General features: G+C 45.4%; 1 protein-coding gene across 1 annotated transcript in view; it reads left to right on the top strand.

The window, feature by feature from the left end:
* VIT (vitrin) overlaps window positions 1-13,589 on the top strand; it is a 71,248-nt gene that overhangs the window by 10,356 nt on the left and 47,303 nt on the right. Inside the window, exons 4-5 of the mRNA XM_047069217.1 lie at window positions 4,934-5,011; window positions 11,460-11,651. Coding sequence (XP_046925173.1) covers window positions 4,934-5,011; window positions 11,460-11,651 — 270 coding nt within the window. The remainder of the gene's footprint in view (window positions 1-4,933; window positions 5,012-11,459; window positions 11,652-13,589) is intronic.

The following is a 13,589-nucleotide window of genomic DNA, read 5'->3' as shown; positions in this document are numbered from 1 at the left end:
AGCTCTTCTGATAATTAGGATCATGAAACAATAAATTATAATTACAGTGATAAATCACTACAAAGTCTGGAAATATTAAAAGGCTCCAATTTCTCATTTTAAACACACTGCAGCTATCCATAAATCCAATCAAACCTTTAATGAAATGAATTACATTTAATAACTTCGGTTTTGAACTACTCCTTTAGTTAGGCCAAATATGTCTCATATCTAGAACCTCATTCCTTGATATTTCTGGTAAATGGAAAGGGATATAGGCTCTTATAGAACTGAGCTGCAATTTTGAGATTTCTTTTTATTTAATTGATTGTTTCACTCGTTGGTCCTTGCTATCTAGCTCCTTAGGATTTTTGTAGATAACATTTTCACTCTTTTCCTCCCTCTTCCAATGAGGTAATGTCAGTGAGCTAATGACAAGTGTGATTTCACGGGAAAAAAGGTGACCTAGTATCTGTATTATCATGACCCTCCCTTTCCTATTATTGTGAATTCCGCAAACTTTTGTTTTGAAACTTTTTTAATTGAAAGAATAGTACAATGAATATCCACATTCCCTTCACCTAGCAACATTTGCTTTATTAACCTACTTATCATTTATCTACATTTTGCTCTAAACCATGTGAAAATAAGCTGCAGGCATCATGACACTTTATCTCTCAATACTTCTGCACACATCTGGTAAAAACAAGATTTCCTAATAACCACAATACCAATACCACACCTAAAACATTAACACTGGTGCAATTATGTTATCTAACAAATAGTTCTTCCTCAATAGTATCCAGTTATCTTAGTCTTCATAGGAATTTCTTCCTCCTCCTCTTCTCTCCTTCCCTCCTCTCTCCCTCCCTGTCTCCCTGTCTCCCTGTCTCCTCCCTCCCTCCCTTCCTTCCTTCCAGATCCACAGTCTAATAAATAATAAAAATCATCCATTGCCTTTAGTTGTCATGTCTATTAACTCTCCAATAATCTAAAACTATCTACCACCACACTACCTTTTTTTTGTCATGAATGACAATGAAATGTTTGAAGTCCCAGCCAGTTGTCCAGTACTGTGTCTCCCAGTCTGGACCACAAACATGTCCAGCCATGTCCTCATGATTGGATTCAGGTTACATATTTCGCCAAGGTTACTACGTAGGTAGTATCATAGCATATGCATTGTGCTTTATCACAGTGGTCATATCAGAAGACACAATAATGTCAGTTTATCCAGTTGTCGGTGATGCTAAACTGGACTGCTTGGATACTTTACAGTATCTCTCCATGGTAGAGATACTTTGTAAGAAATAAGCAATCTGTAGGGAGATACTTCAAATCAGCATGGATAGCTCATTCCCCAACAAATTCATCCAATGGTTTAACATCCATTGATGATCCTTGCACTAGCAAGAATTACACTAGAATTTGCAAAATTATAATTGTTCTAATTCTGTCATTCCTTCCACATTTGTTAGCAAGTTTTCTTACATAAAGAAGAGGGTTTTTTTCCCTCTCTGCACACCTGTTTTTTCAAGTACCACTAGGGAGTCATGGATTGTTTTTGAAAATATGTTATAATCCATTATCACCATTATTCTTTTCTTAATTTAACATACAGTGTTGTCGTGGCTTCAGGAGTAGAACCCAGTGTTTCATCTCTTACATATGACACCCAGTGCTCATCTCAAAAAGTGCCCTTCTTCATGCCTGTCACCCATTTAATCTATTCCCCTACCCACCACCCTTCAAGCAACCCTCAGTTTGTTCTCTGTATTTAAGAGTCTCTTATGGTTTGCCTCCTTCTGTGTTTTTATCTAATTTTTCCTTCCTTTTCACTATGTTTATCTGTCGTGTTTCTCAAATTCCACACATGAGTGAAATCATCTGATATCTTTCTCTGGATTATTTCACTTAGCATAATACCCTCTAGTTCCATCCACATTGCTGCAAATGGCAAGATTTCCTCCTTTTTCATCACTGAGTAGTATTCCATTGTATGTATATGTGTATGTATGTGTGTGTCCATTCATCAATTGATGGAAATTTGCGCTCTTTCCATAATTTGGCTATCATTATTCTTTTTGATGCTCAAGTTTTCCAAATTCAGCCAGTGGGAGCCCTTCGGGCTTTTTTGGCACGTCCTCATTGGTGTTTGAGCACAACATAGTGTTCTATCCTTGTGTTATACTTGGCCTTATGCTGGGCCTTGCATATCCCATTTTCTTCAAAGAGGTTTCACATGATTTTAAACTATATTCTAGCAAAGCTTCTGGCATGCCAACAAGATTAGGAATCTTGAAACTCTCCTGAGGAGCCACCTGTGGAAGACCACCCAAAGCAAGGAAAAGAAAAATGTTTCATAATATAGTAGGTCTTCCCATCTGGATGGTGTTCTGGTACCTTTATGCATCCCATGCCCCAACGCCTACTATCCTCCATTGATCAGAGTTGGTTTTTTTCAGAGTTTTAATAGAACTACAAACAGACCTTTTAGGATTCTTCACAACTTGAGCAATCCCTGTTTCCTCTTGCCTGCAGAATTCTGCAGCCTAGGGTTCAAATTAAACTGGCTTCTATGTCAGGTAGTGGAAAGTCATCAACCACAGTGCCGTGAGAATTCAGAACAGGGGCCGTATGAAAATGCTAATAGCTAGACTACAAATTTGTCAAGTATATAGAGAAATGTAATCCCCACATAGGTGTTTACCAAGTAGCTCCTGGCTAAATAAGAGTGTTTCCATCTTAAATGCATAGCCTGCAATTCAAGAATCCCCAACAGAGGTTTAAAGGAAAAATTAACTCCAAGAGAGTAGAGATGTTTTGGGTTTTTTAAATGAAAATCAGTCTACTGAGATTATTCCCTACAAACTCAACTTCCATGTCCCCTCACTTCACCTAGTGACATTTAACCAAAACACTTTTTGCCAATTATAATAAACATTGGTGCTTCTGCAATGAGTAGGAATCTCTTTCGAATGGGTGACTTGGGGGGGCAACACTGGCCAGCAGCCAAGCCACGCTCCCCACTATCTGGGAGCTCAAGGCCACCAGCTTCAGCTGGATGGTGTCAGAATCCTCCTCTGAAGGCTCCGGTGCCTCCATGACCTTCTTATTTTTAATTTTCACGCATCGCTGTGCTCCTTTAGTTAATTCACTTTGGTGGGCTGGGATGGAAGCAGACGATAGGATATGCCTCTTTGGTCAGCACAATCTTTTGACGGTCCGTGGATAGGAATGGTCAGAGAGGGACTTCCTAATACTGCCCATTTGTTCTTTGATCCACATTTCAGAAAACTGAGCTCACGCTCCTTTTCCTTCTGAATAGAAGCAGGAAAAGCCATAGGATTTTAAATGTGAGAACAGTAAACAGATGAAGACCATGTCTGTGCAGTCCCCTCTGTTGATCAAGTGAGGCCAATGGCCATAGGGCCCTCCCTGGGCCCGAAATAACCTCAATCACAATTTGGAAGAGGCCCAGTCAAGGGCAGGGGACCTGGAAAACTCTGTTCCCAGGGGACTTTAATGGGATAAAATAACTCAGTCAGCCCAAACATTTTGCCTCATCCCCACTTTGAGTGATATTTATAGACCATACCAGCAGAGAACCTTTGCATCTCTCTGGTAATACATGGTTCCAGAACATTATAACTTCTTTTTTTCATTAGACCCCTACAACTTAATATATAGTAAGTTGGTCCATATCATTGTCCATATTTTCTGAATGAGAAAAATGAGAGTCTCAGAGGCTGAGGCAGAGAATACATGGCAAATACAAACAGAAACGTAGATGTTCTCATTCCCAGTTCCAGGTCCCTTCTGAGACCCCATCATTCTGGCTGCTTCACGGCTCTACAACCTTCTGTGTCAGTAGGGTTTTTGGCAAGAATCGTGCACTAGATTCTGTTCTACCGCTCAGGCTCTCCATTCAGTACTCCTCCCCGTCTCGTCCCCAAGCCCATCCTATAAAACTATTTCCTTAGATTGAGATTTAAAATTCTTTCACTGTCCGATGCAAATACTAGATACCAGGTAGGACCCCTCTTAAGGGTATTTGAAATTGTAACAGAGATCTAAGCATGAAGATATTCCTCCTTCGAATAAATACTAACTGATCATCTCCTACATACCAGCCACTGCTTGAGGCGGTGTCTCAACGGTTACCCAAGTGAGACAAATCCCCAGTCTCCAGGGAGATTCCACCTTCCAAGTGACACTGTCCACCTCATTGCGGAGCAAAACTCTTGTGTGGAATTCTAGGCATCATTTCCTGGCGGAGGAAGGCTTTAGACGCCACAGCCTTTCCCGGGCAATTTCCAGTCCTATCAGGCTTGGTACTTGCTTACCCAGCTCCGATCACCTCATCGTTTTTCTTTTTTATGCCTCCTTTGTTTTCCCTGATACATATTAACATTCCTTCTCCTCACCTGGCCTCTAAACTTTCTTTCCCTAGGTGGGCAACAAATGCTTATTTTGAAAACTACTTCTAGGTTTCTTTAGTGCCATGGAATTCAAATGGATCCCACAGGGTCCGTGAAAGGGGGAAAGAGCCATTCATGCACAGCCAGCTTGTGACCAGAGCTCTGGAGCTTCCAGAAGGAGAGCACGGGGAGTGCTTTTACATTCATCTACTGACCTAATTAAACATTCAGCACCACACATATGAAAACCTTAGCTCACACGTCACATCTTCATGAGCAGAACGAGGGTTGCTGATGTTAACTCTGAGTCACAGAGATATTATTGCTTCCTTTCTAATATTAATAAAACACAGGCTATACAGGAAAACAAAACCTCACTTGACTTTCTTATTGTAATCAGCAGTTCAGCTTGGTGGGGGAGACCACGGATTTATTGAACTCAAGAGGGATCAATAGGAAAGAGGGAATCAGCATACCAGAATAGAACCATCTAAAACTTCTAGCTCTACAAATAATTTGTTTCTTTTTTGCAGAAGGTAAATCCCAAAAGGGTGTAACCTACCCATCGGCGCTCACATATTCATCATCTAAAAGCCCTGCTGCGAAAACAGGCAAGTGTTCATATGTGATTTCATCTAAATATTCTGAGTTTGTAAACACGTGTTTTAGGAGGTAGTGTAGAAATTAACATCTGGTCAAGCTCCACTGATGCCAGCAATATTTTCACAAATGCCAGAAACGTGGCCCCAGAAATCAAGGGGATCAGATGGCTGGGGCTAAGGAGTAAGGCTTCAGTTTTTGGTTGTGGTTTTCGAGTTCCAAGATGATCTCTATGTTTTGTAATCTTCATTCACAATGGTTGTTGCCTTGAATTGTATTGTTACTTTAGAAGATGACAGGACATTCTGTCTAGAAATGTTCCCTGGCAGATGAAAGGGGAAAAGCTGTCTCTTACTAGGTATGAAATGAAGGGAAGCAAAAAGGATGGTGTTAACAGAAAACAACTAATAGAAATAACCCAAGCCAAAGATACAGTGTTTATGAGGTTGTGCGTCATGTGAACCACAAAGGGAGCACAGATAGACTTCAGGTCAGGAAAATACCTTGTTCTAGATTTTTGTGTCAAGGGAGAATTAGGCTATGCGTTATTGTGTCTTTGGGGGCACTTTGATTTCCCACACAAAGAGAAGGGATAAACATCCCTTTCCAACATAAACACAAAAGGGACACTTGGGGTCTTGCCCAGCTTCTAGAGGAGCCACCCTTTAAAGTTATAGTCTGTGGGCACCTGGGTGGCTCAGTCAGTTGAGTGTCTGACTCGTGGTTTCAGCTCAGGTCGTGATCTCACGGTTTGTGGGTTCGAGCCCGACATCAGGCTCTGCACTGACAGTGTGGAGCCTGCTTGAGATTCTCTGTCTCCCTCTCTGTGCCCCTCCCCCACTGGCTCCCTCTCTTTCTCTCTCAAAATAAATTTTAAAAATAATAAAAAGCACTGGGGCGCCTGGGTGGCTCAGTCGATTAAACATCCGACTTTGGATCAGATCATGATCTCATGGTTTGTGAGTTCGAGCCCCGCGTCGGGCTCTCTGCGGTCAGTGCAGAGCCTGCTTTGAGATCCTCTGTCCCCCCTCCCCACCCCCCGTCCTTCCCCTACTCGTGGACGCTCTTAGGCTTTCTCTCAAAAATAAATAAGTATTAAAAAAAAAATTCCAGTGAGAACCATAAAAGGGGGGTCCCCTTTTTTCCTATCCCGATGACAAAATTCCTATAGAAACGGGGGGAAGCAGATGAGATGACGATATGGGGGCCAGCAGTTACTTGCTCTGGTCTTGGCATGTGCAGATAACAGGCTTCCTAATCCCTCCAAGACAGTGAGTTAACAGGTAAATCAGGTCAGGATGACCCCCTCACAGCAAAGCAGCCTTCTTCCATGGGAAAAGAGCTCACTCAACAAATAGGAAACATCTTAAAAAAAAAAACAAAAAAAAAAAACAACTACAAAGCACCTTGATTTGCCAGGGGCAGCTCCTTCTGATTTAAATGCTGTTTCCCCAGGCAGGCAGCAACCGTCAGGCAGGCAGCTGGTATTGGGCTCGAGTCTCCAGCTACTCTGAACTAAGTAAAAACAGGTAAGTGTTGGTTCAGAGAAGCTCACCAAACCCGAGAAGGCGCATCGCTGGCACTACAGCGAGAGAAAGGGAAGGAAATGCTTCTCAGAGGGTTCTGAGCGAAAGTGGCCGGAGAGCCCCCTCCTGCTTCCCCTTGGCCACGCGCCCTGGCCCTCCCACCCCCCAGAGGAAAATCAAGCTGACGTTTCCGTTACACTTCTCAGAGCCTCCTGCCCTCACAGCCTGTACCCACCAAGGCCACCCCAGCCCCCCCGTCTTGGGAATAAGACAGGCTCCACCACCACTCTAGAGAGACCTTGGGCCACCCTCTGGTGGGAACCGCATTCAGGAATCTCGAGGCTCTTGATGACTTGCCTTCCACCGTGTTCCCCTTTGGAGGAAAGACATACGGAATTTGGAATCAAACCAATAGGGGTCCGAATCCTGGCTCTGCCACCTGTTGTCTGTGAGACCTCTTCTTGGCTTGGCTTCCGGGACTGTGACTGGTATCCAATGTGAATGCCTCTGTCAAAGAGGCCTTCACGGCATCTGGCACGTAGTAGATGCTTAGTGAATAGATTTCCTGCCCTCGTGTATAATCCTGACTCAGTGGCGGGAAGAGCAAACCCTCCCTCGTCACCCTGACCTCCAGACACTGCTGTTAACTGGGCTTCAGTGTCCGCACTGTCCTCCACTGGGGGAAGGGGAGGGGTGACACAACACGACGATAAGTGTCAGCTACTGCCACTTGCCGAGTGCCCACCATGTGCCGGGCACTGTGCAGACCCCTCACAGACATGGTGCCTAGTTAGGACCCGGCCTCGTCAGGTCGGTCTGACCATCCCCGTTTTACAGCAAAGGAACGGTAGTGGCCGAGCTGCTGAGGCCTGAAGTCAGGAGTCCAGCCTGATGCTGGCTGACGGTTCTCAAATCAGATTTCCAGGGTCCGTCCCAGATGCAGCGCATCAGAATCTATGTGATTAGGGCCCTGGAGTCTGCATTTTAACACCGTCGCTATGATTCAATGATGAGTCAGGTGTAGGGAGCTCTGAGGACCTCCTGCTGCTGTTGAGCAGGTTGTTCAGAACTGTTCATGACCTGGGGCGCCTGGGTGGGCTCCATTCGTTGAGCGTCCAACTCTGGATTTTGGCTCAGGTCACGATCTCAGTTTGTAGGTTTGGGCCCCACATCGGGCTCTGCGCTGATGGTGTAAAGCCTGCTTGGAATTCTCTCTCTCTCTCTCTCTCTCTCTCTCTCTCTCTCTCTCTCTCCCCCCCTCTGTCTCGCTGCCCTTCCCCTTCTCATGCTCACTTGCTCTCTCTCTCAAAATAAACAACTAAACTTAAAAAATTAAAAAAAAAAAAAAGAACACTACATGACCTTGTCCATAGAGTAATATGTTAAGAGCCTAAAGGAAATTTTCACATTTTCCCATGAAAATCTTTGAAAAGATTTCCATGAGGCTTCTGTGTATCTGACATTGTATGAAGAAACCATTTTAATGGTTTTGTTTCTAACTGCTCAAAAGGAACCTGGTGCAATGAAGAATTCACTTTGGGTCACATCAGGCGTTATGTTCCGTAAGGAATTGGGAGCAACTGGGGAAGAGTTCTTTCTCTGTCTTCATCTTAAAGACAGTTCTGTTCCAGGCAGGAGAGCAAGTGGAAATAACAGCCCATGGAAGACCATGGAAAACCAGACACATGGATCTCTTGGTTGAATTTATGACTCACTTGAAAGTATCTGTGTCCTAAGCAGCTAACACGACTGGCTGCCATCAGGATATTTAATCTGCTCTCCAGCCATCGATGTTAGCAAAGGAAGACTGGGGGTGCTTGGAAACCTCACAGTTAGCCAATGGTGTGAGAAAAAGACATTTCATGTCTTCAATATCTCATGAGTGTAAGGTGACAAAATTCATTACTGCTAGAAGTTTTATTTTTAATTGTGGCTTAATTAACAATTTCCAAGTAAAATGTACTGTAGGTTTTATATCTTTCTTTCCAAATTAATACTTTTATCCTATTTCATAAAATATATATGTTATTCTATTAAATGGCTCTTCCCTGTATGAAGCGGGTCCTACCTGGGCCCACATCCCCCTAACAAGACGCTAATGCTTCGGAGCATTTACCAGAGAGTAAGACAGAAGACTACTCCGGAGAAATCAGAAACTTCCCTAGGACTTGTCATGAAGGCTCAGTTCCTTTGAAGTCACGGAAATGTCATAAACCACGCAGGTTTGGTTTTGCCCGAGGACGGCGTGAAGACTGGCTGACCCCCCCCAAAGCTGCTGCCAGCTCTTTAGCAATCGTCTGCCACCATCTCCGGGCAGATTTGAAGGTGACCGACTGTTGGTGACAACAGGGAAAAGGAGAGCCCGGATGGCCTACGAGAGCAGACTGAACGGCCAAACTCCAACCTGTGTCTGGGGCACTGTATGCTGATATGCTCTCCCGAGTCAGTGCTCACAGGTGACAGCGGCAGGGTGGGAAACGAGCAGATGCCAGTGCTGGGTGATGGGTCTAAATGCCCCGGCACACATGTGCCTGTGTGACCGGTCCAAGGTCATGGTGCTGACACTGTTTTCCCAGCATGCTGTACAATGTCAAAGAAGAAGTTGGATGGTTCACAGGAACAGCACGGCACCTAATCTCAGATGCTGTCCCTTCGGCCTGCTGTTCTATGCACCGAAGATGTATATCCCTAAGCAGAGTTAAAAGCTAGAGCTGGGGGCGGGGAGCACCTGGGTGCCTCAGTTGGTTAAGCATCTAACTCTTAATTTCAGCTCAGGTCATCATCTCACAGTTCATGAGATTGAGCCCCATGTCGGGCTCCATGCTGAGAGCATGGAGTCTGCTTGGGATTCTCTCTCTCCCTCTCTCTCTGCCCCTCTCCTACTCCTGCTCTGTCACTTGTCTCTCTCTCAAAATAAATAAACTTAATAATAATAAAAAAAAAAAAAGCTATGGCTACGATGCTGTGGTAAGCTGAAAAATGCCCCAGCACCACCAAAGATACCCACGTCCTTGTCCCTGGTATCTGTGAATTCTTCCATATACGGCAAAACAAGAAAGGGGAGGGGTGCTTGGCCAATGGGATTAGGTCAAGATCTTTGGAATGGGGAGACTATCCTGAATTATCTGGGGCAGGGGGAGACAGAGGGAGATTTGATACACATGGAGGAGAGGGTCATGTGAAGACAGAGCAGAGAGAAACTCAGGATGTTGGCCTTGAGGACTGGAGGGGTGTGGCCACAAGCCAAGTAATGCCAGCAGCCACCAGACAATGGAAGAGGCAGAAAGCAGGTTCCGTTCACACCTTGACTGCTGACACCTTGAGGTCAGCCCCAGTGACACTGAGTTCCAACTTTTGGCCTTCAGAGCTGTGAGAGAATAGATTTTTGTTGTTTTAAGCCAGTTTGTGCGTTTGTGACAATTTATGGCAGCAGCACTAGGACACTAATACAGAGGAGCAGGCATAGGAGTTAATGTCCCTGCTGGGGGGCTCAGGTGACACATGTAACTGGTCCCTCCCAGGACTGGGGTGCTGTTCAGTTTGGGGACCATTTTGTGTCCCCTTCTGACACAGACCATGGCTGTCAATACAATATCCAATGCCCAGAGGATAGCCACTTGTGCCCTAAACCTTCAGAGAAACTGTCAGGGCCCCCAGAGAACTAACACATTAAGACTTGTTTAAAATTGTGGAGGGGTGCCTGGGTGGCTCAGTCGGTTAAGTGTCTGACTCTGATTTCAGCTCAGGTCATGATCTCACGGTTCAAGCCCCATATCGGGCACAGAGCCTGCTTGGGATTCTCTCTCTCCCTCCTTCTCTGCCTCTTCCCCACTCACACTGTCTCTGTCTTCCTCAAACTAAATAAATAAAACTTAAAAAATTTTTTTTAATTTTTTTAATGTTTATTTATTTGAGAGAGAGAGAGAGAGAGAGAGAGAGAGAGAGAGAGAATGAGTGGGGGAGGGGAAGAGAGAGAGGGAGACACAGAATCCAAAACAGACTCCAGGCTCTGAGCTGTCAGCACAGAGCCCGACCCAGGGCTTGAACCCACGAACAGTGAGATCATGACCTGAGCTGAAGTTGGATGCTCAACTGACTGAGCCACCCAGGTGCCCCAACTAAAAAAATTTCTGTAAATCATAGAAACAATGTAAATCATTACACATGAATGAAGAGCGCAATTTAGTAGAATCTAGGTGATCCTTACCATGTAATTATTTCCATTACCCCATTTTACAGATGAGAAAACTGGGGCCCAGAGGAGTGAGTTGACTAGTCATGAACCAGTCTAAGCTAGAACATCTAGAATGCATTCTCTGAGAGTAAGTCACAGTGAAAGCCCCAAAGTTCCTTCCATCCCTAGGTCAATGCTGACACAGCAAAAAAAAAAAGAAAGAAAAAGGTTCATAAACCATTGCTTCTGGTGTCTGGCAAATTAATTTGGCAGTAAATCATATTCTGCCTTCTCAGTGTTGCTGTAGGATTTAACTGTTTAAATATTTTATTGTTATGGGGCGCCTGGGTGGCTCAGTTAAGCGTCCAACTTCGGCTCACGTCACGATCTCACATTGTGAGTTCGAGCCCCGCATCAGGCTCCGTGCTGTCATTTCAGAACCAGGAGCCTGCTTCGGATTCTGTGTCTCCTTCTCTCTCTGCCACTCCCCCGCTCACGCTCTGTCTCTCTCTCTCTCTCTCAAAAAATGAATAAACGTTAAAAAAAGTTAAATATTTTACTGTTATTTAGTCTTTGGTTTGTTTATTGGCTCATTGTTCCCTCCAGATTGTACATTCCTTTCGGGCAGGTGGATTTTCTCCTGCGCAGCAGCTAGCAGAGATCTTTGCCCAAAGCTAGTGTTCAATAAGCATTCGTTTCTGTCCCGAAGGGCCCACCAGCCAATTGGCAGGACTCAGTATAATTTCGTCTTTTTTACAGATGAGGCCACGAGAGCCTACCAGAAGCCACCAGTTCCAGGAACAACCGCACAGCCAGTCACCCTGACGCAGGTAACGGGAGCCACTGCCACTGGAGCCGCCCACGCCAGCCTGCCAAAGCCGTCCCCATCTGCCGGCTCCACCAGCAGCAGCCTCAGACCCCAGCCCGTGGGCCTCAGGAGCGGGGAGCTGGGTCAGTAGGTAGACTGTGTGTTGTCATGCTCTAGGAAAGTAGGAGACGGGGCTTCCGGGGTAACAGCTCTGTCCGAATGCTCGTGCGGAGTCCCGCCTCTTGAGCTGGCTGAGGAGTAGCGCCGAGACCTGGGCCGGAAGTACGTGGTTGTGTCCTTCCAGACTCCAGGGGTAAATCTGAGCCTGATACTACGTTAGGACCAAGCTAAGAGCTAAGCGAACCACGTGGAAGGGGCTTAAGACAGATTCGGAAGTGTGACTGCTGTTACCATACTTAGGAAGGTAGGACGTTACGTGAAACTTTCCCATTGCAATAGCCGAGTCGAAGGGATAGTAGGTTTCTTTTTTTTTTTTTTTAATTTTTTTTTTTTCAACGTTTATTTATTTTTGAGACAGAGAGAGACAGAGCATGAACGGGGGAGGGACAGAGAGAGAGGGAGACACAGAGTCGGAAACAGGCTCCAGGCTCTGAGCCATCAGCCCAGAGCCCGACGCGGGGCTCGAACTCCCGGACCGCGAGATCGTGACCTGGCTGAAGTCGGACGCTTAACCGACTACGCCACCCAGGTGCCCCGGGATAGTAGGTTTCAAGGTAAATGCTGTTGCGTTTTGTTTTAAGGGACAAACGTATGCTCCTGGAAGTCTTCAAATATTAGAAGCAAACAAAACCAAAAAAAAAAAAAAAAAAAACCAAAAAAAAAACTATAGGAAAAGCCAGACAGCTAAAGTTTTTATTCCCTTTCTGATTGCTTTTTATGTATCCATTTCTTAAATAGTGTTTTAGATTTAACCAATCTTGGTATTACATGGTATTACCTCAAGAGCTCATCTGATAACTCAGTCTCTAGTTTCTATGCAGGTTTTTATGCAAGCCTTCCTAGGCTAATAAGACCGTCTCATTTCTAAAGGTCTTCTGGAAAGAGTCCGGAACCTTCCACAGCAGGAGTGACAGCAGGTTTTTCTAAATATTTCCCACCCAGGGCCATTTTCTCCTTCTAGGAGGACGTGCCCAGGACTTGTTCCTTCAGCCTCACCTCCAGCCACACAGCAGGGCCCTTGCCTGTTCCATATCAGAGTCCAGCCATCCATTCGTCCTTTTTTCTAACAAATAACATCAGCACTTGCAACATGCTGGACACTTCGAAGCACCTTACAATTAGCCTACGAGATCCTCATAACCGAGCTACGTAATTAGATCTACGACTTCTGATTTCACTAATTCCTTGCATTGATGAGGAAACCAGAGAGAAGGGCAGTGAGGAAACTGGCCCAGGTCACACGGCTGGGAAACAGCAAGCCACGATGGCACCCCAGCAGCCGGGTTCCCCCCTGACTGTCCTGCAGGAGGCATCCCTGCCATAAACGAACACCCCAGGCACGAATGAAGCCATCCCAGAAGCAGGGGCCTGACCTGCCCTTGCCACGGATGGGGCAGCGAGGCCAGAGGATGTTAGGCACCCCCAACGCCCACTGTGGTGAAGAATAACAACAATGGAGCACGCAGTCCATGCTTCCCTGTGCTGGGCACCCTGTGTGCACTGTTTTACTCAATGTTCCTAACTACTCTATGAAACAAGGGTTATTTTCATTCCATGGGATGAACAACCCCTGGAAGGATCGATGATGGAAAGTACCCAAATAAAAATGCCATAAAAATAATGCCGGGATACACAGGACATGACCCCCGTCCCCGCCCCCGCCATCCTGTTCCTCTGGAACCCCGGCTAACACGAGCACATGATGCCTGACAGCAAGAGGAAATAGGAAGCAAGGATCCTGGGTGAGAGAGGCCCTCAAGCCACAAGCTTTCCTTCTTCATAACTTCAGGCTCTTGACTTTAGGGGCCCTTGATTCTTTCAGAGACTTTTGAGTGGTTGTTTGCTCCTGGTGTCTCCTCGGAGGAGGTCAGTTTTTACATAACACGTGTAATTAAACATGT

This window comes from Lynx rufus, unplaced genomic scaffold, assembly GCF_022079265.1.
Source record: "Lynx rufus isolate CCGP_SWC_20201006 ecotype Redwood Valley unplaced genomic scaffold, mLynRuf1.p SCAF_8, whole genome shotgun sequence".
Taxonomy (NCBI): domain Eukaryota; kingdom Metazoa; phylum Chordata; class Mammalia; order Carnivora; family Felidae; genus Lynx; species Lynx rufus.
Note: the sequence above shows the minus strand (reverse complement) of the source record. Positions and strands in the feature narration are given on the sequence as shown.